The sequence below is a fragment of the Martes martes genome (genome assembly GCF_963455335.1).
Source record: "Martes martes genome assembly, chromosome: 13".
Classification (NCBI taxonomy): domain Eukaryota; kingdom Metazoa; phylum Chordata; class Mammalia; order Carnivora; family Mustelidae; genus Martes; species Martes martes.
In genome coordinates this window covers 62076456-62101045 of record NC_137901.1, presented here as the reverse complement: position 1 = coordinate 62101045, position 24590 = coordinate 62076456, and the positions used below count along the sequence as shown (strand labels likewise).

Here is a 24590-nt window from a genome sequence, read left to right as displayed (position 1 = left end):
CTTCAGCCACCGGCCACGTGGCCTCTTTCCCTTTTGTGTCTGCGTCCTCACGGGCCCAGGCCTTGAGAAAACGTGCGTGTGCATATTTTTGCCTGCGCTCTGGGTGTTGTGTCTGCAAGCACACGTGTGCGTGCCTGTATGAGCACGCGCGTGGTCCTTGCCCTGCCCGTGTGCTTGCCGTGGGTGTGCATGGGTGTGCGGGGTCACGCAGACCCATGCAGGGCCGTGTCGGGGGTTGGCATGGTGTGAGTGCACACGTACGTACCCGGGCAAGAGCCTAGGCAGGCCTGGCCACGGGTCTGGAATAGACCATGAGCGGTGGTGTGAGAGTACACATGACCCTGCCAGATCTCGGACAGGAGGGGCCTGGCCTCACCCACTCAGCTCTTCTTCAGGGCCACCCTGTCTGCCCGCACAAGGTCCTCCTGGGACCTCGCCCCTCAACCCACATGGAGCTGCAGGTGAGGGAGCTGGGGGGGCACTGGCTACACCTGGTGTGTGGTCCAGCCAGACGCACACCTTTCCCTAGACAGATGCAGCTATCAACCCAGCTCGAAGGGAAGGTGGCTAAGTTGCCTGATGGACTAACGGACTTTACTCTTCAGGGCTGGGGTGCGGGGGGTGGGGAGGTGGGTAGGGGCGTGACGCATCCCTGGTGACCACCATGGGTGCTACTGGGCTGAAATGGCAAGATGCAGCAGTAGGCAGCTCCCTTCCCTTTCGGGCTTCCATGGGCCTGTGACTGGGGCAGGGCTACCCCTCCAGGGTCCACCTGCCTCTCCCTGCCCAGCACACCCCAGCCTGAGAGGCCACGACTTAAGAAAAGATCTCTTTATTCCACGTCGTCCGATATTTTTACACAAGTAAAATAAAATGCATATCTCTATATACCGCGATCCGGGTGGGAGGTGGCGTTCTGGAACAAACGCTCCGCCCTACCCTGTAAACATGACGGGGTGCAGATGGGGCGGGCGGGCGGGACGCGTCCATCAGGGAGGGCCTGCTGCCTGGTGCTGGCTGGTGGCGCCGAGGGGACCCCGTATGTACACACACCTGACTGCTGAGAAGGGCCTCCCGCTCGGTGGCTGGTCAGCAGGGCCCGAGCACCGTCCACAGCACCAGCGCGAGGCCCAGCGGGGCCAGGCTGTGGGCGAGGCTGGGCAGGGCGCCCGAGCCCTCTGCGTCCCCAGCCCCACCGCCCCCGCTGCCTGCCTGGCCCAGGCGGCACTGGCTGCGGGTGCGGTTCTTGCGGGAACAGCCTGGCTTCCGGCGAGGGCCTGTGGTGGGGGGCCCCGGGGGCTCGGAGCCCTCAGGCCGCATCCCGCTCAGCGGGGGCTCGGCCGAGCCAGGCAGGGTCCCGAAGGGGGAGTCGTTGATGTGCCTCGGGCCAGAGCCGTTGCCCGGAGGGCTGTCCCCGGACGGCACCCGTCCCTTGAGTGCATTGCCAGCAGAGGCCGGGCTCCCAGCCTCGAACACCAAGGCCTTGTCTGCGGCATCGGGCTGGCAGCACTTGGGCAGCCCCAGAAGCTCTTCGTCGGCAGGCCTGCCAGTCCAGACAGGACGTGAGGGCCGGGCCACCATGGCGCAGCCCTCCAGGTCAGCGGCGGCCAGGCGCTTGAGGTCACGGCCGGCCAGGCGCAGGGGTAGGCTGCAGAGCAGCTCAGATGAGGAGCCGCGGAACTGCTGCAGCCAGGCCCAGAGCGGGCGTGCCCGGCAGTCACATACCCAGGGGTTGTCATTGAGCCGCAGATACTGCAGTCCGCGCAGGGGTGCCAGGGCCTCGGCTGGCAGTGCCGACAGGTTGTTAGCAAACAGGTAGAGTGTCATGAGGCGGCCGAGGTCACGGAAGGCATGCGGGTGCACGCGGGCCACACGGTTCTGATGCAGAAGGAGGCGGTCGAGGCTGTGCAGGCCACGGAAGGCGCGCTCGGGCACGCTGGGGATGCGGTTGCCGTGCAGGAAGAGGTGTGTGAGGTTGCCCAGGTCGCGGAAGGCGTCATCAGGCAGCGCCTGCAGCCCATTGTCCTGCAGGTAGAGGTACTGCAGGGCAGCCAGGCCACGGAACAACCCGGGGCCAAGCTCCTGCAGGCCACAGCGGTCCAGGTGCAGGGTGTGCAGGCGGCTCAGGCCTCGGAACGTGGCGGGGTCCACGGCACGCAGCTGCGCATTGTCGCTGAGGTCCAGCTGCTCGAGGAGGGCCAGGCCGCTGAAGGCAGCTGCGTCAATGCGGGCCAGCGTGTTTGAATGCAGCCACAGGATGGTGAGGTTGCGGCAGGCACGGAAGCTGGCGGCGGGCACGTGAGCGATGCGGTTGCCATGCAGGAAGACGCGCTGGCTGGCGGCCGGGATGTCGGCGGGCACGGCCAGGAGGCCTTGCTGCGGACAGCTTGTCGTCACCTTGGGCTCATTGTAGCATACACAGGCCCCCGGGCACGGGGCTGCCACCCGCCACGCCTGCAGCCACAGTACCCAGGCCAGCAGCTGGCTCCCTGTGGGCAGAGGAGATGGTGGTTAATGGGCTGAGGGCCCCGTGAGGCTGGTGGGCATGCTGGAGCCAGGCTGGCCCCTGGGATCAGTCCTTGGGACGGTCTTGAACAGGGCCCGGGACATGCTGTCAGCCCTGAAGACTCAGGGGCTGGGATCCTTGCTCCGCCTGCCATATGGAAACGACTTCGCTGAAACCTGCCTGGGGGTTCCACGCTCTGCACTGGGCATCCTCGCCTGCAGATGCCCCACACCGCCCCGCCCAGAGCCCAAACATACAAGCTGACGTGCTCACACCAGCCACTCGAGGTTGGCTGGATCACCACCAAGGCCCATTGGAAGCCCTCTTGAGATGCACACTCAAGCCTGAAGACACCTCAGTACACCAGGGAGTGCCGCGGGCCTGCCCACCATCCCTGTCAGTCCTGCCCCACCAGCCCATCAGCCAGGCTGGGAGAGAAGCCCTTGGTAAACACCGAGGACCAGGCTGGCTGAGCTCACACAGGGCTGAGGCTCATGCCCAGGTCTGCCAGGCAGCCAGCTGCCGGGCTTCCAGCTGCTTCTGCAGCAGCTCCTCCTGAGGGCCCTCCCAGGCTGCAGGAAGGTGGAGGGGAGCGCTGGGGCTCAGACTTTGTGCCCTGTGAAGGCACCCTGCCCAGGCTCCCAGAGCTCCTAAGGCCCGAGGGCTGCCCGGATTCTGAGGAGGCCCCACCATGGCACAAAGCTGTGCTTTAATGAAGAAACCGCAAGGGCCTCAGAGCTGCGAGCCACAACCCCTAGTAGCCCTCCTGTAGGGGATCTGGGTCCCACCAACACAGGACATGAAACTTACAGGCACCATGGGCTGCAGAGCAACTCTGCTCTTACAGGATCAGGAGCCTGGACGCCCAAGGGCAGGGGCAAGGGAGCCAGGCAGGTGTAGCCCTACCCGCCCCATAAGCCCCCTCCAGGCAGGCTGCTCCCTCCTCCACACATCCTGACTTGGCATGGAACTCCTCCTGCAGCCTCCTCCCTTCGGCCTCATTCTCTGCTTGATCTCCTCCCTGGGTGAGGAGCTTACTCCTTCCCAACCAATCGATGCCTGCACAATTCCTCCTATCCACCCCCCCTCCCTGCCCCACCACCATCTCGAGGCCAGACCCACACAGGGCCTCACCAAAGACCTACACTCTTGGGGCACTGCATCCACCCTGGTCTCCCCACTGGGGCCACACAGCCAAATACAAAGCTCACTGCCTCTCATCCCACCGTTACAGCCCCCCTCTTCCAATGTCAAAGGTTCTCTCCTCCTTCAGGAGCAAGTCTATTAAAACGTGAATCCCCCTGGGAGGGTTATGGCTTATCAGCTAACACCTTCGTTGACAGATAACACCTGCATTGACAGCTAACACCTTTCTTGGCAGTTAGCTAAGAGCAGGATTCTGCACACAGGAGGCCGGCTGAGGGCTGGGGCTAGAGCCGGGTGGGAGGAAGGATGGGACCATGGGCCAGCTTCCCCCACCCAGACCTGTGAACTTGGGGGCCCCCCATTCATGCTGGGGCCCTCGCCACACTGGATCCTGTCTGGGCCGGCACAGATGCATGCCCCAAGCACAGAGCCGTAGCAAGGCCAGCATGTTTTGTGGTCATAAACAGTCTGCCCTCCTGGACTTTGGTCCCCAGGATAGGCACCCACATCCCGGGACTCATCTGTCCCTTGTGTTCCGTCAGCCTCCCAGGCGGGGCTGTTTGTTAGCTGCCTGGTAAGGATTGGAGGGGGGGTCCAGAGAGGCAGGCCTGGTGAAGGACTCCCCACACCCAGGACACCCCTCCTCAGGCTGGCCATGCCCAGGAGGCTGTGAGGGTCCCTCAGCCTGCTGTGCTACTTAAACTGCTGACATCCTCTGCAGGCTCTCTCCCGGTGGGGCTTCTCAGGGAAGTCGGGCCTTATTATGCCAGCTCTCAACCAGCATCTCACCTGTCACTACGCTCTGAAAACAGCACTTCCTGTCCCCGAGGACTCACGGAAGAGGAAGACGTGGGATGGGGTGGGATGGGGGCTCCGGGTACTCACCAGGCTGGACTCTGGACCTTACCACCACGGATGGGCCACGTCACCAACCGTGCTACGTCACAGCCATGCCAATGTCATCAGCCGCACCCGGCCACGAACTGGGCCACACCACCCAGCAGGCTATGTGAGCAGCTACCAGTCGTAACCACGTTTGCCACCATCTGAGCTGGTCCTCCCTGCTGCCAGGCAGGCCTGAAGCCGTGGTCTGGGAGCTGGGCTGGTGTCAGGTTCAGCTGACTTCCCCAGAACCGGCTGCTCCTCCAGCCTCCAGCTCTCCCCTGCCCGGGCCCCCAGGAGGCTTTAAGCCACGTGCTTGGGGTACCACTCCAGGAACGGCCCAAGTGAGGCTCCAGGGCTGAGCTATGCCACGGGGATAAGTGGCAGAGCAGCGGTGTGGCTCAGCCCTGCTGGGAATCTGGCGTCAGGCATGGCTCCATTCCTGCTGAGCTGACCGCTTTTCGGAAGCCAACTTCTGAGGGTCGGTCCCTCTGCACGGGTGTGCTGTCAGTGCAGCGGCCAGTGGTGGGCTTGCTCCTTGCTGCAGCCACGGTAATTGGCTCCAGCCTGGCCCCCCTTGGGGCCTGCCTGCTGGTCTCCATGGCAACCCCTCCGCTGAGCAAGCAGAGGGGGCATCTTTTTATGAGATAATCAAACCCAACTTTGCGGCCTGTGTTCCTACTCACGGCAGGGGCCCTAGGGACACAGGAGGCCCTGCCAGGTTGCGGGATGGTGATCCCTGACCCCACCCCAGGGGCTGGACCCAGTCACTCATCTAACCCCCTCCAAACCCTAAAAAGTGCCCCCACCATATGGTCTCCCCATCCTGTCCCCTAACCTGTCCTCCTAGCCCATCCCCTCAGTCCCACCTCCCACTTGTACCCAGTCTCACTGGGCTCCTGTTCTCCGTGAGCATTCAATACCAGCTCGCCTCCAAGCACATGACAAGAAAACAGCCCTGCCCCAGCCCCGGTTCACTCACAGCAAAGGCACACTCCCACACCAGGCCGCCTGGCCCCCTGAGCCTCGCACAGACTGGAGCGGGTCCCTCTCCTGCCATCCCTGGGGCTGATTCGGGCCTCCTCTTTTCCTTAGTCCTCACCTCAGAATGGCCCTGTCAGGTTAGGGGGCTTCTCCAGTGCCCTACACATGGGGAGGCCCATGGGTTCATGGGAGGGACTCCCCCCCTTAGCTCAGTTCTGCTTCAGGAGCAGTACTGATGGCACAAAGGCCACCACTGGGGAAGGACTGGCCATTCCTGCCTGGGAGGCTGTGGGGGGCAGGCAGTGACTGGCTTCTGCTCAGGGCCTCTCCCACTAGGGCAGCTGGACAAAGCAGGAATGACCACTAATGAGGCCATGCAGCCCAAATCCCATCAGGTCTGGGTGTGGTCCCAAAGAGCACCTGCATTGCTGCCCCTGCCCCGGGGCAGCGAAGGGCCCAGGTTCTCCTTCATGGGCACTGCAGGGTATAGGGGGAGGAAAGGGGAGGAGTAGGGAGAGAAGCCAGGAGGGGCGGGAGACTTCTGGGGACTCACCAGCAGCCGCAGGAGCCAGTGGGCGGGCGGACAGGCGGCTGCTGAGGTCAGCAGCTTGGGAGCGGGTACTGCCAGAGGCTATGGGTGCAGGGGAGGTCTCTGCTTCCTGGCCTTTACTTCTCTTGGGGGTCCCCTAGCCTGGGCTGGGGTGTGCAGCTCCCCCGAGGTCCTAGGGGACCCTTCTGCTGCCGCCTGCCGCCCCCACCCCATGAGGTCATAGATACAGCACAGGGCTGGCCATCTTGTTTGCTCAGTACCCTTGGACCTCCCCGCTGCAATAGGGTGGCAGAAACACCTTATTCCAGGGGGCAGTATGAGATTCTACCAGTTGACATGGAAGGCATGGGTCAGAGCTGCCTAAGAATCCATTTTCTTTATAATATCACAAGCCCATTTTACAGATTAGGAGACTGAGGTAGAGAGCAGTTAAGCCCCGGATTGCTCCAACCTGGAGATGGTCCAGGAGGAAGGATGGGAAAAAGAAGGGGCCACAGAGTCACCCAGAAGGGGCCACATCCAGCCAAGCCAGGAATGGAGCCCAGGCTGTGAGGGCGCATGCAGGCACCAGGGGTACATAGCTCCCTCTTGGGCCTTCTGTGGCTGGGAGGGGACATCTCCAGGGAGGCTCTGAGTGGCTGCTTGCCGCCCCCCTCGCTCCCAGGAGACTGGGGTGAGTAGGCTGGGAGAGGGGAGGTTGCACAGCTGGGGCACAACCAGGACACTGGTCAGCTCAGGACCCTCTCGAGCACCAAGAACGTCCCCAGAAGGGTCACGTCACAGACCGCAGTTACACGGCAGAATGAGAGGCCACAGCTCAGCACACCAAGGCCAGAAATAGCTCTGGGCGGGGGTGGGGGGCTGGTGGCTTTGACACACCATAGAGGGTCAGGGCACCCCAGCAGCGCTGTACTCCCTCTTTCCTGTCCCGTGCCTGCTCCCCATCCCTGCCAGCCCTCCACCAGTGATGGGCTCACCCTCCACCATCCATCGTTCCCCTCCTCAGTCTTCACTCCTCGCTCACATTTACCTCCCAACTTCTAGACCATGTGTATGCCCTTGGCGTTTCCCTGCCCCCTTCCTTGGCTCTGGGGGGCAGGGGGAGGAGAGGGGCAGCCCACTCGTGAAAGGGCCTGCCTCTCCCGGGGGTATGGCTGCCAGCCCCCGCTGCCGGTCATGCCCCTCAAGGCCCCACTCCTTATTGATCTTCTTGGGGCAGTAGCTGCAGGGGCAGGCCAGCTCGATAACAGGCAAGGTCACCTGTCAGGGAAGGAGGGCACTGGACCCAGGGCTGAGCAGTTCCAGCAGGCCAAGCTGCATGCAGTGGGGAAACTGAGGCCCAGTGTAGGCCGAGCGAGCAGGAGCAGCCTCCTGAATGCACTCAGTGCCCAGGTGGATGGAGGGCCAACAGAGGTCTACTGAATCCTCCTAGGAGGCTATTTTATTTTCCTATCTTACTGGGGGTGAAAATGAGGTTTGGTAGGGGAAAGCACTTGCTCACAGAACCGGGACTAATAGGATTTCCAGCCCCATGGTGTCTAATCACTAAAAGGGCTTGCGTGGCAGTAGGGAGTTGAAGCTCCCCATCCCCACCTTCCCATTACCTCCACCCCCGAATCCAAGCTATGTTCCCCCTTAAAATTTCCAGCTGACACAGCACCTGGGAGGGCCCTGGGTCCCTTTCAAAGGCAAGAAACCAAGGCTGCCAGGGGAGGGGCCGGTCCACCTGAGAGCTTGAGGTCCTGGGTGCACAGCTTGCATTAAGGGTATGTCCCTGAGGGGATCCCCCATGATAGGGGCCCCACTGGACGCTGTCATCGTGAGACCAGTCCCCGGCTTATAATGCTTCTTGTCAAGTAGTAGGCTGACCATAGGGGGTCACCCTGCTGCATGGCACGTGCCACGGTGGGAATTTAAGGGACCATGGAATCCTGCCCTGGCTCCAGACATCAGGGGGACACCAGGGAGGGGCACCGGAGCCCACTGCCAAGGTGAGCATCCAGGCAGACCCTCCGATGGGTGGGATCCTGGGCCCTGTAATCATGCCTTAGGAATCCATCCTTGGTCAAGGCTGGGCTGCTGGACCTGAGGGCTCTGGAAGCTCATCCTGTCTGTGTTTCCATCTGATGCCCACCTCCCTTGGCCCCTGCCCCAGGGAGCCCCACACCAGGGGCTGATGATGTCGGTCTCTGGAGGCTCTGTTCACCTGAAAACCCACCCAGCGTGCAGGACCCCCTCCCCCCACCGCAGGGATTCAGACAGCAACCTCTCCTTCGCAGGTGGGCATCCCCTACCCCCCTCCATCGAGACCACCAACAAACACCCATTGCCCAATTACCTGGAGAATCTGTTTCCACAACCTCTCATCAGTTGGCCTCTCAGCTCATTCAATCTGGTGGCCAGCGTGGGCTCCAGTCCCGGAGGATGTGAATGAGGTATCAGCCGGGGGCCAATACTGCCGGTCTGCCCCGGCAGGGGGGCGCAGCTCAGGAATGGGGCACTCCCAGTGTCGGGGCCTGGGACCAACCCTGCCACGTACCTGCCACCATGCCCATCTGCCCTCCCTGACCCCTTCCCCCTGCCAGCTCTCACCCAGAACTGGGCGCCAAGCCCCACCCCAATACACCCCACCTCCTCCCAGGACCCTGCATCTATCTGATAGCTTCCCAAAGTTCACCTTCCCTGTGAGGCCCAGAGAGGGAAGAGGGGAGTGATAGAGCCTCCAAAAGGCAGACACAGTGCAGGAGTGCGCTCTTGGGTGCACTTGTCAGAATGCACACCTGGGGTGCGTACAAGAGTAACACCCACCGAGAGCACACGCTATGGGGACACACACGCGGGGTGCACGTTACAGGAACACACAACAGGAGTACACTTCTGGGCCTTCGGCTGTCAGGGCCTGGGTGGGTCAGGGCACAGTGGGTGAGTTGGCCATATAGCAGAGGGCTGCTGTGATGAGGCCAGAGTGGGACAAGACCGGAGGGCGCGTCCCCACCTGCTCAGGAGCCCTCAGCACTCATCAAACATCACGGGCAAGGCAGGCCAGTGGCCTCTGTATGACTGGGGTTCATTCTTCTATGAGGCGACAAGTGCAGGTCTCGGGAGGCGTGCAGCCCCTCGCTCCCTGGGATCCACCAGTTCCGCCCCTTGTCTGTCTGTCTCTGATCAGCTCTAGTCCCGGGGGGGAACTGGATTGCCACCTACCTGAACTGTCCCAGGACAGCTGAGCTCTTGCAAACACTCTGACCAGGGCAGTCAGGCCTCGGGAAGGGAGGTAAAGAATCAAGGGTGCTCAGGGGCTCTGTAACTAAACTGGGGTGGTGAGGTGGGGGGCAGCACCTGTTGAGACCATGGAGAGGCCCGGTGGGGGCTGGCAAGGACCTCTGGATAGAGACAAGTGGGAAGGGCCACAGGGTCTGGCCCTTTCCAGGGGACAAGGGTTTCCAGAGGCAGTGACGAGATGCTCCCATTTGGGTCACCACTGGCCAAGGGAACTGTGACCAGGTGACCAGAGTGAAGCCCCTGTCTGAGCCAATGGGTCCTCATGCCTCCTCTTCCATCGGCATCTGGCAAACCAGCCCACCAGCCGCCACCTGTCTTTGTAAATAACAGGTTATCAGCATACGGCCACACCTGGGTGCTTACTGTGCTGCTTTAGCGTCCCCACGGCTCAGTGGAGTAGTCCCCACATGTGGTGTGGCCCACAGAGCTGACGTTGTTTGGGATCTGGCCCTTTAGAGAGACAGTCTGCCAACCTGGCTTGTGAATGGAGTACGCAGAGTACCTGCTGTCTATGGGTACTGCCGCTCTCACCCTCATGGTGGTCCTACAGAGGTCACTTGAAACCCTGCCCTCCCCCCCCGCCCACCTAACGAAAAGTAAACTAAGGGTCAGAGAAGGCCACTGTCTTACTGAGACCACACTGCTGGGATGGACAGAGCCTAGTGGCCTCTCACGGGGCTGGGGGGAAGGTGACCCCCAAATGGTGTGTAGGTCAAAAGAAACACAATGATTTTGCTAAAGAGGCTGTTGAGGGGCTGGTGATCAAACACGTGTTAAAGAGGATGCTTACAACACTGTGGGACAAAGCCGGCTGTAAAGGAGGATGTCCTCAGGGTCTTGGGTGGTGGGGGGAGGAGGCACTGATGCACATGGCACCTGATTGTGCTGCAGGAAGACAATCTTGGAAGATGGTCTTGGAGTCTCTGGGCTACAACATCCTCCATGCCAATCCCTGTGCCCTCCTCTAGGGGCTCTGTGGCCAGGTCACACGGAGGGCAGCCCGCTGGCCCACTACTATCAGCCTGTCCACTTGGGCTGGGAGGAGGGGACATGGCAGGTCAGGTTTGAGGCACTTCCCAGGATGACAAGATCCAGGCCTCAGCTGACAGAATCTTCCCATCTGAGAACAAAGAAAAAGTACAGGTGGGATGACTCTGTCAAGAAAAGGAGAGAGGCACAGAGGGTAGGGGCCTTCTTGCAAGCAGGCTTCCCTAGACCATTCTGTGGACTTCTGGCCAGAATCTTGAATGGAAAGTCGGTCGTGGAGGTCCATGATCTTTTTTTTTTTTTTAAAGATTTTATTTATTTCAGAGAGAATGAGAGAGAGAACGAGTGTGAAAGAAGGGGGAGGGTCAGAGGAGAAGCAGACTCCCCACTGAGCAGGAAGGTGGATGCAGGACTTGATCCTGGGACTCCAGGATCATGACCTGAGCCAAAGGCAGTCACCTAACCAACTGAGCCACCCAGGTGCCCGGAGGCCCATGATCCTTGTCACCAATACCACTATCATCATCACCACACCAGTCATGGGCAAGTCCCTCAGATCGCAGGCAGTTCAGAAGCAGCCTGAGGCCAGGCTGGAGTGTAGCCAGCCTCGCACAAGGGTGGGGAGCCCCAGAAGTGGGTGAGCAGCGGGCCAGTGTGGCGTGGACACCAGACACCCCTGAGGAGGGTTGTGGCCCAAGGATGCCCATTCCAGCATCAGTGCCTTGGCCTAGTCAGTCCACAGAGGGCCTGTATCAGGTGACAGGGAGGGAGAGGGGAGAGATAGAGCCCTTAGCTTCCCTGTCTCCCTGGGACTGCTCAAGGCACAGACTCCCTGAGGTCTCATGACATCCCACAGCACAGAAGGGGATGACCACTGACCCCACTTCTAGACAAGGGCACTGAAGCCTAGTGAGGTGAGGTGATCATGTGTACCAGCTAAGGCCAGGGGACAGGATCTTAGAACCCCTGCCACTGCTCCAGGTGACCAGAGCAGGCCCTGAGCCGTAGAGACCCAAATAGAGGAGGGCCAGCTCTTCCCCCCACGGCAGGCCAGCTGCTGAGCACACCCCCACGCTCTGAGCAACTTGGCCCCCACACACCTCATCTTCAGCCCCAAGCCTGTTGTTCCCTGGGCTAGTGGGCCCTGGGGTCTGGTAGTCCCAGGCTCAGAATGAGGGCTCTGTACCCCTTTGTGCAGTGGCTGGGGAAGCGGCTGGCCAGCTCTGGGTCTGTCTCAACACCGTGAGATCTGGGGATGACAACAGGCTAGCACCAGCCTTTCCGGGACCCTGAGATGCCTCCAGCTCTGTGGCTGGTGTCCTGCCTCCCCAGAGGACCTTCGGTCAAGTCCCATCTCAGGTGACGAACCCAGGGTGGTGAGGCCTATAGCTCAGAGGTAGCATCCCAGAGACATACTGATTGGCAGCCTGGCCAAGATGGTCCTGCTTTGTCCAGGAGAGGTGGCATCCAAGTAGGAGGAAGGTATGGGTGGGGGGCCCAGCAGCCAGGCTGCATACTGTAAGCTTGCCTAGAGCCACCATCCCATCCCCAGCATCAGGCTCAGCCTCAGTGGAGTGAGGAGGCTCCCAGACAGGCCTGTGCAGCCCAACCTGAGTCATGAGAGAACACTGCCTTGCTCAGCATGGCCTCAAGTTCTTGCTGCTTCTCAAGGAACACTGGCACCCTTGGTGGTTTTCCTCCTTGCCCACCCACCACCTGTGTTACAGAGAAGTGGTCATCTCCCCTCCTCAAGAGCCGAGACGATGATGATGAAGTATGTGTTAAGAAGGGCAAGGACCAGGGAGATGGGGCTGCTCCCCTGGAGAAACATCCAGAGAAAGGGTCTCCACCGTGGGCTTCTGGGGGTGCTCAGGGTAGCCCCTGCCTGATCACCCCAAACCTGCCAGTTTATAAGCCCTGCTCTTAGCAGTGCTTCCCTAGGACACATGACCAGAAAACCAGGCACCTGGAAAAGACTTGCAGGCAGACAAGAGGGAAAACAACTGTAGAGGAAGCAGAGACAGTACAGGGAATAGATAAAAATCAGGAGAAAAATCTAATCAATGTCCTCTCAGGGATAGAAGGAGATTTAAAACAAGAACAGGGTGCTATGAACAAGGAGCCATCAGAAAACAAGAAGAGTAACTGGAAGTTAAAAATAGAATTACTAAAATTACTAAAAAAAAAAAAAAAATCAATAGAAGGGTTGGAAAACAAGGTCAAGGAAGTCTTCCAGAAAGAAAAACAGAAAGAGAAAGAAAGAAAAAAAAACCTGATGAGATTCAGAAGACAAATATAGGTCAAATATCTGAGAAAACAGCGAAAATAGAGGAGAAAAAAGTTATCAAAGAAATAATACCAGAAAATCTCCCAGAGCTGAAGACCCAGCCCTCCACTGGGCAAGTGTCGAGCATAACAGATGACATTCACAATGTGATTTCAGTCCCCCGGGGGTCAAAAGAGGTCTGAAGCTCCCAAGGGAAAAGCAATGTGGCATAAGACTTCTCTACAGAACACTGGATGCCAAGAAGATAACAAAATGGCAATGGTTTCAAAATTCTGAGGGACTTTCTTTTCTTTTCTTTCTTTTTTTTTTTTTGAACATTTTATTTATTTATTCGACAGAGAAAGACACAGCGAGAGAGGGAACACAAGCAGAGGGAAAGTGAGAAGCAGGCTTCCTGCCAAGCAGGGAACCCAGTGTGGGACTTGATCCCAGGACCCTGGGATCATGACCTGAGCCGAAGGCAGATGTTTAACGACGGAACCCCCCAGGTGCCCTGGGACATTATTTTCAACATGGAATTCAACATGGAATAGGTTTGCTAATATATGAGGACTCACAGAATGATTCTTCACTGTGAATTCCTTAGAGAGTTAGTTAGGGATGTGCCTCAGCTAGAACTAGGATATAAACCCAGAAAGAGGAAAATGTGGGGCCCAGGAAACATTGGGTGATAATGGAAATCCTGGGCAGTTATGAGTAAACCACAGCATGCCTGGTCCATGTGGGGACAGTAAGACAAAGGCCTGGGGTCAGACCTCCCTGGAATTAAATGAGACACCCAGCAGAACACCTGAGGTGGAAAGAGAAGGCACATGAGGGTAGTAGATGGGACAAGGGAGAAAAGACAAAGTCAACTGTAAACTCCAGGGAAACCAAAGGCCATACAAGAGCAGAGAGGTCACCAAAGTACCCCCTGCTCCTCCAACTTGTGGTGGGGTGGTGAAGTGCATTTATGTGACTTCGGTTGGGAAACACTGTAACTGATGGTGGTGAGACAACCACACTGGGAAGTATGCTAGGGAAGAGGGAGCTGGGGTAGGAGCCGTGGAACTATGAAGGCAACCACTTGGAAAAACAGGGAACAGAGCAACAGTGGCTGCCTTCAAGGAGGGACGGGGGCTGGGGCAGAGCAAGCCAATTCTCAGACTAGCCCTAAAGGACTGGGTGCAGGTTTTAACTTTGAGCAAGTTATGGTTGACCATTTTATCTTTTCAAAATGACTGCATATTTGGTGCTGAAATCTCGGAAATAGAAATAAAAAAGAGAAAATAAAGTGTATCCTCCATCCCGTAAGTACACTTGATGGGACAGCTTCTGGCCTAAAAATTCAGCTGAGTGCTCAGGCCTCCCACATCTGGACAAAGGCCCACCCCATCTCCTTCTCATCTCTGCCCCGTTCACAGACATGAGATTTCCCCCCCCACCTCAGACTGAGGGCCCCCCAAGAGCAGGGAGCCCAGCAGATAAACCTGGCACGGGGCTGTGTGCACATTGGGCCCTTAGGAGTGGGAGTCTGTGGCCCCGGGGAGGGCTTGCCCTGACCTTGGCTGAGCGCAAACAGGCTTTCCACGGCTTCAAGAGCCCCAGTTGCGTTTCTGCCACCGAACCCGTGGCACACAGGCAGGGGCGACGTGAATAAGTAATTGCTCTTTTATTAACAAGTGATAAATTATTCCTATATGATTGTGTGTGATAACTCTTCCTTATTTGAAATCAATTTGGGATGGAAATTGTTGGCGGCTTCTCACCAGTGAGGGTGGGAGGACCAGGCGCCGCCGCCTCCTGGAAAAGCAGGTCAGTGTATTTCGGCTACTTCCTGAGGCTGGTGCGCCAGGAGCTGGTGTGTGGAAGGGGGTTGGCTGCCTTGGGGGCGGGGGCTAGGGAGGGCGGCCTTATTCCTCAGCACCTTCCCCTGAGACCTGGGAGGGGTCTGGTCAGGTGCTCCAGCATGGCCTCTCCCCACCTCCAACACCTGCCAGGGCTCCCAAGAGGCCCAGCCTACCCCACCTAACGCCAAAGAAGGGTCAGGCTGGGGGAGGAGCCCCTGAAAGCCCAAGCCCTGCCCCCATCCTCACTCCCTCCTCCCCTGGCTCAACGCTCCCTCCCAGGCCAGGCTGCAGGAAACCAGGCTGTGCCCACCTCTCCCCACTCCTGTTCCTCCCCAGCTGCCTCCCTGCCCCCCCAGCGCGGCAGTTACAGGCCTGAAAGGCTGGGGCACCTCCTAGCTCCGCCATGTTGCCCAGCTCAGCCCAGACACCACCAGGGACCTTGACTCTCAGGTCTGGCTTGGTCAGCTGTGAATTGGAGAGCTTGGGTCTGAGAACCTGACAAATCCCCAGGGCTAGGGGCATTTGGTGGACCCAGGGTCCCTGATACCCCCCCCACTTCCGTCCACTGCCGGGGCGCACCCACTTCACCATGCACCTCGCTGGTAAACTTAGCAGGTTTGCTTCCTTCCATCGAGCCCCTCAACAAGCTGTGCCCTGGGCTGTGGGCTCCACAGGGACAGGAGCCACAGCTGGTGACCAGCACACACCATAAATGTTTGTCACACAGGAGTGTAAGAAATGTCCACCACTACAGACAGGAAAGTTGCAGACTCTGTGAGGCTGTGGGGACAGCGTTCCCCAAGGATGTGTTTGGAGAGTCCCCAGGAGAGTCTACGGGGTACCCACATCCCCATGGGGGCAGGGCAGTAGCACCTGGAAGCCAATGGCAATTTCACCTGTATTACAGAAAGGTTTTTGTCTCCCCCAGATTCCTATGTTGAAGCCCAAACCCCCAGTGTGATGGCATTTGGAAGAGGGGCCTTAAGAGAAGAGAACCCAGATGAGGTCATGTGGGTGGGGCCCTCATGGTAGAATGAGGGCCCTTACAAGAAGAGATACTGGAGGGCTTGTTTTCACTGTCTCCTTGTGGGGACGTGGCGAGAAGGTGGCCATCTGCAAGCCAGGAAGAAAGCTAGCTCTCACCAGAACTGGACCACGCTGGCTCCCCGATCTCAGACTGCCCGCCTCCGGAACTGTGAGCAAATAAATTTCTGTTGTTTAAGCCACCCAGTCTGCGGTATTTTGTTATGACAGCCTGAGCTGACTAATACAACTTCTTTCTTACATCTCTGATACATCTTCCCAGATTTTTTCCAACACACACAGACCGGTAAAATCAGGAACATTTTCAGTTTGGTTTGTTTGGTCTCCTGTGCCAACGCTGGACGGGGCAGCCCTGCCCTGAGAAGGGTGAGTGAGGGAGTCCTCTGTCAGGGGGACCCCCCTCCTAAGACCTCCCCATGCCATGGGGTCCCTGCCGACCACAGCTGGCCCTGTGGGATGGCTGGAGAAGGCCAGGGCTTTGGTGCCCACTCTGCCTCCCTGGGGACTCAGGTAGGTCTTCCAACCTCTTGAGCTCTGTTCCATCACCTGGAGAATGAGGATAACCTCACAGGGAATGGAGAGACCACACAGCCCACACAGGGCTGGTGCACAGCGGGTACACTGGAAATGCCTGTCTCACCTGTGGGATCATCTCAGGAGTGCTGCATGTCACCCCTGGCAGGGAGCCACCATCCCCACCTGACAGCAGGGAGCTCAAGTCACAGCTAGAAAGGCACGCTCGTGCCTTTGCTCAGATAGTTCCCCTTTCCAGAATGCCTGCCCTATTCCCAACACATCCCCCTAGAAGGGCTCTTCTCCTCAGAGTCCCACCATGCCAGCCCTTGGAGGCCAGACCCTCACCAACCTGTTCTCCTCCCGCACCACAATCATGCCTGTCCATTTTCAGTCCTGTCCCCAATGCTGGACTCGGCTCCGATGGGGCCACGGAAGGGAGCAGGTGAATAAGCAGTGAGCCCTGGAGCCTAGCCAGGGTCACAGCTCGTGGGCTCTCACTAAGGGGTACGTGGCGGGGAAAAGCATCAGCTAGGCCTGAGGGTTCTCGTGTGAGTGACATGCCAAGCAGGTCTTGACCCCACCTGGGCCTCGGGGCAATGTGGGGATAGTGCACTTAGCGGTGCTGGTGTTGGCCACCTGGCAGGGCCTGAGGGGAAAGGTCTTCAGCCCCTTACTCCCTAATTGCCACCACCTGCTCTAGGAACATACTGCAACCCCCATCCCCCAGGGTCCCCTTGTCTCTGATGAGGAGGGTCACGCCTCTCTCAGGCTTCCTGTGATCTGGAGTGGGGAAAGAGTCAGCCACGGCACTGGGGAGGGCTCTTACGGGGGCCCTGATGTGCATGTGCGCACGCACACACACACACACACACACACACACACACACACTGCCACCACCCACCCTGGGCCACCCTGGGGACTGGGCCGTGGCTCCGGCAGCAGGTAAAGAATGGAGTCCATTAGGGCCACCATCTGTCTCAGCCGTGATGGGTCCTCTCGGTGACATCCAGGAGGTATGTAGATGGAATATCTTTATGGCGAGAGTTTTTCTTTTGCCAATTTTCGAACAGGAAGCCAGACACTTGTCACACCTGTCCCCGTGTCAGCCTCTGCCTGACATAAATTGGGGCTGAGGCAGGGAGATGAAAGACAGCCTGGACACGACCGGTGTGCAGTGGCCACGTGTCATACGGCCGGGAGCACACAGAGCGGGGGCTGGCCTCCCACTGGGGCTGGGCGGGCGGGGGCAGGCCACTGCCCACTCCACCCTTTCCAGCCTGAGATCCCCCAAAACCCCCCCTCGGCTCCCCTCTTGGCCCCCACAAGCTCCTCACCTAACTCCCATCTCCTCCTCTCCCTGCCAAACAGTCTAGGCCCAGCTCAGCAGTCCCAGCCACCTGGCCCGGAGTCTTCTGTCCCAGAGTTTCCTGGCTTCTGCTCCCCCCCGCCGTAGCCCCCCACCTAGACCAATAGCTCTAATGTCTCTTTAAGACCCAGGGCCAGTGTGACCTCAGGGCGGAGGCCTAGCCTTCAGAGTCCTCACTGCACCCCCACTAGCACTTCTTTCTCCTGGGACCCTCATGGACTTTGGGGTATCTCCCTGGGACCTGGGGGGCCTTGGGGGGCAGAATGCATCACAAGAATCTAGGGGTCCCTGCTGCCTAACACAGGCTGGCCTGAAACTAAAGGCTAGAAAACACTTCACCAAGAGAATGGAGAGACAAGTGACCCTCTGGGACCTGCCCAGGACCAGCCCCCACCCCCAGGGTACATCTTGGTACCTGGCTAATCCCCTGGAGGGTGGGGAGGGTTCTGCCCAGGGGATGCTGGCGGACCAGTTGCCAGGCCATACTCTAGAACCACACCCCAGGGTCCCCCTCAGCTCCTCCAGCATCCCCGTCACGTGGGGAAGGCCACCCATGCCATGGGCTAAGGAGTGCTCACTGCCAGGGAGAGAGTGACAGTCCTGCATCTTCCTCAGATGGCCTTGGGGGTCTTGGCCTCAGCCTCCAAGGAAACCTAAGAGCCTAGTTCCCACCAGGCTCATAGGCCACTGCCTCACACAGCCTCATTCCATGGGAGGCCCCATGGATCCTGGGGGTGAGGGCTGGGCAGGGGTGTGACTAGGCAGCACTGTGCTCTCTAAGGACAAGGAGGGGGCTGAATGTGTCCTGGGAGACCATGGAGGCCTCGAGCAGGGTGGCTGAGGGAAGTGGACAGTAGAGAGCTGCGGGAGGCACGTGACAGGGCTCTGGGAAGGGTGAGGGCAGGGCAGAGCACCAGGGCCCACTCCCAGTTCCTGGCTGGGGTGTGCTGTGGTGGCAGGTGAAGGCCTGTGGAAGCAGGTGGGAGAGCTGGGTGTGAGCATCCTGTGTGACCTTGGGGCCCATGGTCCCCCCAAGACTGCGAAGATGTGGTGCCCAGACCATTCTGGTGGCTGGCCAGGACTAGCCTTTCTCTGTAATTCTGCTTCCAGCTACATTGCTGGGGATGGAAGGTGCTTTCAGGCTGGTAGCCAAACCTAGGGGGGCAGATGGCCCAACCTCCGGCTGCCTGCACCCCACCCCACCCAAAGACCACAGGGCGCCCCTTCCATCATAACACGAAGCTGCTGCAAGGTGAACTGTGGGGGCAGAAGTCTCCACATTGTGAAGGCAGAGGGACCTTAAATTTCCTTCTGAGTCGGTATGGGGTGACCAGGACCAGTGCCCACCTGCCCCAGGGTGGGACTTGGAGACTCCTCACCTTATGGGGGTCCCAGACGCCCCTCCAGACTCCCCTGCCACTGGCCCTGCCTGGACTTTTGCATATCCCATCCCCAGCCTACCACGGTGTCCCAACCCCACTCCTCACTTGGCTCCCCATGGCATGAATGGATATGTCACAGACTCCCCTTGGGACAGGCAGCAAAGACCCTCATGGTAGGAGGACTGATGGGGGAGTGGCAGGCCCAGATAGGGGTTCCTCCTCTGTGCTCCCATGGCTCAACTGAGTCTTCTGCTCCAGGAAACACAGTGGCCCACACACGCTTCTTTACCCTGCTGCCCGAGTTCCACCAGAGACTACCCCCCTCAGGGTAGGGCGGCTGCAAGACTTGATAACCCAAGGGGGCCCCTGGAAGGTGGGGATCCCATGACCCACTGAGGGCCCTGGATGTCCCATCACCAACCTCTGTCTCCATAGGAAGTTCCAGCCTAGGGCAGCGGGTCCCACCTGAATGGGACCATCAAGCTCCCATAAGGGGCTGGGCCTTGTGGGCTGCATTCAACACTGACTCCCCCTTCAGAGTCTCCTGTGTGACAGAAAGACTCAGAAGGTGACTGACATACCCAGGTGCTCAGCTGGCTCTGGGCTAAAGCCAGGAGGGTCCCAAGGCCAGACACTGCCTGCCCAGGCTTGGCCTGGAGGGCTTCCCCCATAGGATGGCATCTCTGTCTCTCTCTAGAGCAGTGCCTTTGGTCATCAGAGTACTGGAGAGGGGCCGCCTTCTTGCAGCCACCTGGGACAACTGGCCTGCCCCTGACGACCGGCAGCCGTCTCCGGGGGCCAGGACTGCCAGCTTCTGCATCTCCTGGGAGCTCACTCCTGTGTCCCAGTGCCAGGAGTGGGCTGGACTCAGGGCTGTGGAGACAGGAAGGCAGGCACAGGTGTGCATGGCAGGTGCTGAGACCAAGGAGCTGGAGGCCTCCTCTCGTCGGGGTGGAAGAGGAGGTTCCCAAAGGAGACTCCTTGGCCCAGGCCCTGAAAACAATGCGGGGGGGGGGAGCTCCTCCAGGGGTAAGACACAGGAGAGTTTAAGCAGGAGGGGGCCTGGCTGGCAGGGAACATGTTTTAGGAAAGCATCTCAGAGCCTGAAGGGAGGACAAGATGGCAGGCAGGCAGCTGTGGGCGTCTGTGATCATGGACCTGGGAGGGGACCGGCCCGCAGCAGGCCCTCACCGAGGCATAAAAGGGGATGGATTTCCCTGGAACAGAACCTGATGCTGGACGGGCCTTTGGAGATGGGAGGCAGCCAGGACCCTGGGCCTTGGGGGGTAGATATTGGGGCTGGAGGGGCAGGGGGTACAGGGGTGATCAGCACCAGACAGGCTGGATCTGGGGGACCTGTGACTCCACTGGAGCACAGCTACACATGCAGGGAAAATATATGTGGAACTGCTGGGTGGGGGACAGCCTAGGGGCCTGAGACCCCGGCTCAGCTTCATGGGCCTGGCATACAGCAGGGAGTCAGTAAATGCTTGCTAAGCAATCACTGGGACCTGAGGGCCATAGCAGAACTCAGCGACAGGCCAAGCGGGGCCTCAGAACTGGCCTTGGTGGGGGGTGGGGAGGCAAGGGAGTCTGGGGGGCTCTGGATTCCCGGCTGGTCTTGTGCCCCCCATCACCACCTCATCTCCCATGTCGACTCACCGTCCCTTGCTCTTTACACAGCACCTACCGTGTGCTTGGGGCTGCGACACGATACCGGGAGCCAGCCATGTAGCCCCCATCTCTCTCCCCCAGAGTCCAGCACCCTACACACCTCAGGCTCAAGCGTTTTCCCACTCATGAAGGCACTGAGCCAGAAGCACCACCTCTGGTCAACAGCCGTGGATTACGGATGAAGCCTCTGGCGACCAGGAAAGGGCGGGTGCTGCCCAAGGTCACACAGCGAGCCGGCACTGCACGGGCTAATGCAATGCCTGCCCAGACTTGGGATGGGGAGACTTCTGGCAGGTCTCTGAGCCCGCCCCATCTGGGCCCTGGCAGGGGGTGAATAAAGGCAACATCTCAACAAGGTCACAATAGTTGGGACAGAAGGAGGACACGGCGCTGGGCCGAGGCAAGAGAGGGGCAATCCGAGAAGGCTCCCTGGAGGAGGTGAGGGGCCCAGAACCCTGCCTTGGCCTGAGCCCCTCGGCACTCCACCCCCTTCCTCGATGGGCCCTTCACTAGCTTCAGCCTCAGTCTGACATTTCCCGTGACATTTGCTGCAAAGAAATAGAGTCATAAACCCAAAGGTTAAATTTGCACATTGCCTCACACTGCCAGGAGAAGTGTGGTCCCTCCACCCACCAGGTGCTGTGGCTGCAGGGTTTGTGTAGGATGGCCCGCCCATCCCTGGAGCCCTCACTGGGGGCCCGAAGGTCTCCCTCCCAGGCCCTCTGAGAAATCTCAGCCACTCTTACCCAAAACAGTTTCTGGGCACACCAGTCTCCGAAGTGTGTTGCATAGGAATGTCCTTCAGAGGCCCTACCATCTGTTTGCAAACCCGAGGCCCCCAGACACCCTGCGGTAAAGGAGATCTGCCCGTGCCACTTAACCCAGCCAGTCCCAAATTTGCTTGACCACGAAACCCTTGCTCAGTCGCCACCAACATTCTGTACAACTTCAATTATGCGGAGTGTGACCTGTGATGGTCGGTTAGGAACGCCTAGGTGCTGACCAGAGAGCAGAGGAGCACACCCGGGGAGCTGGGTGGACTGCTTGAACAAAGCTGGGTCAGCTCCTGACAACCCAGACTCTCCACTTGGGCTCCCCACATCACTGCTGGCCCAGCTCCATGTGCCTGGGCCTCGACAGGGCTCATAGTCTGCCCAGCCCACCTGAGCCAACCCAAGCCCCTGGCCTCTGCCCAGACAGCACCTTCCATGGCCCCTCCAGGAGGTCTGCCCATAGTCCGGCCTTTCAGCTGTACCTCCTGTGCCTGGCTGCCCAGTCCTTCGGGGAGGGGGTGGTCAAGGCTGTAGGATGGTGCCGCATGGCCCATCCTCCACCCTCTGAGCAAAGCAAGGCAGCGGGCCCACGTGGAGACAGGACTGTCAGGACGCTGCAGGGTGAAGGCAGAGGTGTGTGAAAGGGGCAGAAGAGAGGCAGCCAGAAATCCAGATGCACAAAGGCCATCCCCAGAGTCAGAATCCTGATCAAAGCCCAGAAGCAGATTCTACGACTTGGAGAGCCCACCCATAAAATGTTGGGAGGGGTGGGGATCAGAGCCTGCTGCCTTTGCGGTGGGGACAGGGTGCCTGTGGCCAGGACTGCAGTGAGGACACTGGGGGCATGGGCTGAGAGCCCCTCCCCGGGGGGCCGGCTACCGGACCATGGACAACTCGAGAAGCCGAGGCAAGTTCGGATAAATAAATTATGGCGAATCCTCAGGAAGGGATTCCACATACACCAGTAAACCCATGATTGCACAAGAATAGTTCCCGATGTGCAAAGTGTTTAAAATACAGCGACAAAAGAAGAAACTGCAGCACACAACACCCGGCCGGGCCCACACGCTCCGATGACGGTTCTCGGAGAGGCAGGGTGTGTGGACGGTGTGCCCACCCTCTGGCTGGGCTTCTGTTTTTGGCTCTGGAACCACCTGTCCTTGAAAGCATTTGATCCTACAAACTCAGGAGGGCAAGGATCACATCCCTTTATTTGCCTGGCTCCAAATAGGGTCTGACAGGCTATGGACAAATGAACGAGTAAGTGAACGGATGTCTAGACGTCTAGAATGGGGCAGCTGGATCACAGGGTCGGGGGACACCAAGGGGTGTTTTCGAGGGGTTACCTTGAGAGGGTAAGTCGGGGGCTGAGGGGCCAGTGCTCCAGTAAGGCCGAAGGGATGGAGTAGGCGGCTATGGGCAGCCAGGCCGGCTCCTATGGACCTTGAGGCCCAAGCCCTGGGTGGCCACCAAGGGATAGGCAGCCCTCCCTGGGGGGTTAGAGGTCAGGGCCCACCAGGCTGAGGGCGGGGCGGCAGGAACTCGTTAGGCAGGCACAGCCAGGAGCCCTTGGAGGATCCCCACAGCAGGGCCCAGGGGGAGGAGTGTCACACTCATACGCTCCCCTCACACACCCATTCACTCATTCAAAGCCATTCACTTATTCACTGTGGAACTCCTTTCCTGGTGCTCCTGTTCTCCTAACCCCTTTCCGGCTGCACAGACTGAGGCTCTGTGGAGACTCTCTGGCCACAGGCCCAGGAGAGCAGGAAATGCAGCCCCGGGGGATGGGTTCCTTCTGCCTCCACCAGCAGGGACCCTCCCGGTGCTGCACCAGCTGCCACGGGCATCCATGCCACAAAGCGGTGGATTCAGGCCTGGGGCAGGGAGCAAGGAGGGATTGGAGCCAAGAGGCAGCACTGGCCATTGGGAGCACCGTGAGCCCGAGTCCCCTGGCCTGGGAGCAGCAGATGGAGGGGGAGCTTGGAGTCCAGAGAGCATGGGGGAACCAGGGTTGCACACGGCTAGCCCCCCGTGGTCTGTCACTCACAGTGAGTAAGGGCAAACAAATGTGGGTCTTGGGCCAGCCCTCGGGTTCCTCAGACAGCAAGACTCCCTCTTCTGCCTTCCAGAGGCCTAGCATATCCTGGGGTGGGGGCTCTTCTACAGACACCCCCATAAGCCCTCTTGCTTCCTGAGACGCACTGGGCCCTCTCCCCTACCTTTCATCTGCGACCGCAGGGAGAGGGCCAGTCCCAACTGCAGGACACCCAGCTGGCTGTTAATCCTCACATAGAGAAACTGAGGCTCAGATGTTCTGCAGGCTTCCTGCTGGTGAGGGGCAGAGCCGCTTGGGAAGTACGCGGCTGGCCACCTCCCACCTTTTGCAGTGCTCTCAATTTCTGCCCCCCAACTGCCCATCACACCTTTCAACTCCCCTGTGACCTCTATGTGCCTTTGTTTCCCCATCTGCAAAGAGGTGGAAAAGAGGTCCGGTTGGCAGTGCAAGAGTTCTGGGAGGACTTCCATTTGTGGGAACCACTGCCTGGGGTAGTGTATGTGTGTGTGTGTGGGGGGGTGTGTGATGTTTTGGGTATTTTGAAGGCAAAAGCACTGGCATCAGAACCCTGTGGGGACCTGATTCCTGGCCCGTGTCACGGGTGAGAAGGCTGAGGCACACAGAGGTGAACTGTCATACCCAAGGTCATACCACCAACGGGTGGCTGTGCCAGGACCCAAATCCAGGAAGTTCTGTGATCCCTGCCCTCTGCCAGGTGGTTGGGTGCTGACCACCACCTGGCTCAGTCTGTCCCCTGGAGCTTGCTTCTCCCTCACCTTGTTTGGCTTAGAAGAGAGGAGCGGCCAGCCCCTTAGCCTGCCCGGCCATGGGGCCCAACCTCCGGCCCACCCCTCTGTTTCACCCCCACACACTCTAGAAGGATGATCCACTTGTCTCCATTCTCTATAGACAAGGACACAGATGGGGACCAGTCAGTATGGCCCCACCTCTCTAAGACCCTGGCCCAACGTCCTCCTCACTGCTGTGAGAGTGGGTCACCAACCCCCTTACTCAGTACCCCACACAGCACCTGAGCCCCATACAACACCTGAGGCAGGTGACCTAACACAGAACCCCTTACTGATAAGGCTCCTACCACGGAGAGACTGAGGCCGGAGGGCAGGGCCTTCCTGAGGTCACCCTGGGTCAACCTCAGGGTGGGCACACACCTGCTCCCCTTGGGCTTAGTGGCAGTGACTACAGAGTATGGAGGAAGGGTCTGGCCTCTTTGTCACTGTGTTGACCTCCAGGTTTGAAATGGGCCTTCCCTGCCCAGGTGAGTCCCTGCCCCCATCAACCTCCATTGCTCCAGCCCAGGGTTGG

General features: G+C 59.3%; 1 protein-coding gene across 1 annotated transcript; it reads right to left on the bottom strand.

Moving 5' to 3' along the window:
• Window positions 1–824: 824 nt before the first annotated feature.
• On the bottom strand, window positions 825–23629 carry RTN4R (reticulon 4 receptor; the record flags this gene model as incomplete). The annotated part of the gene is given in 7 exon segments (XM_080822191.1): window positions 825–2489; window positions 23431–23449; window positions 23451–23489; window positions 23493–23516; window positions 23520–23528; window positions 23530–23586; window positions 23588–23629. Coding segments are annotated over 7 exon segments (1590 nt in total). The 3' UTR covers window positions 825–1089.
• Between the last annotated feature and the right edge of the window lie 961 nt (window positions 23630–24590).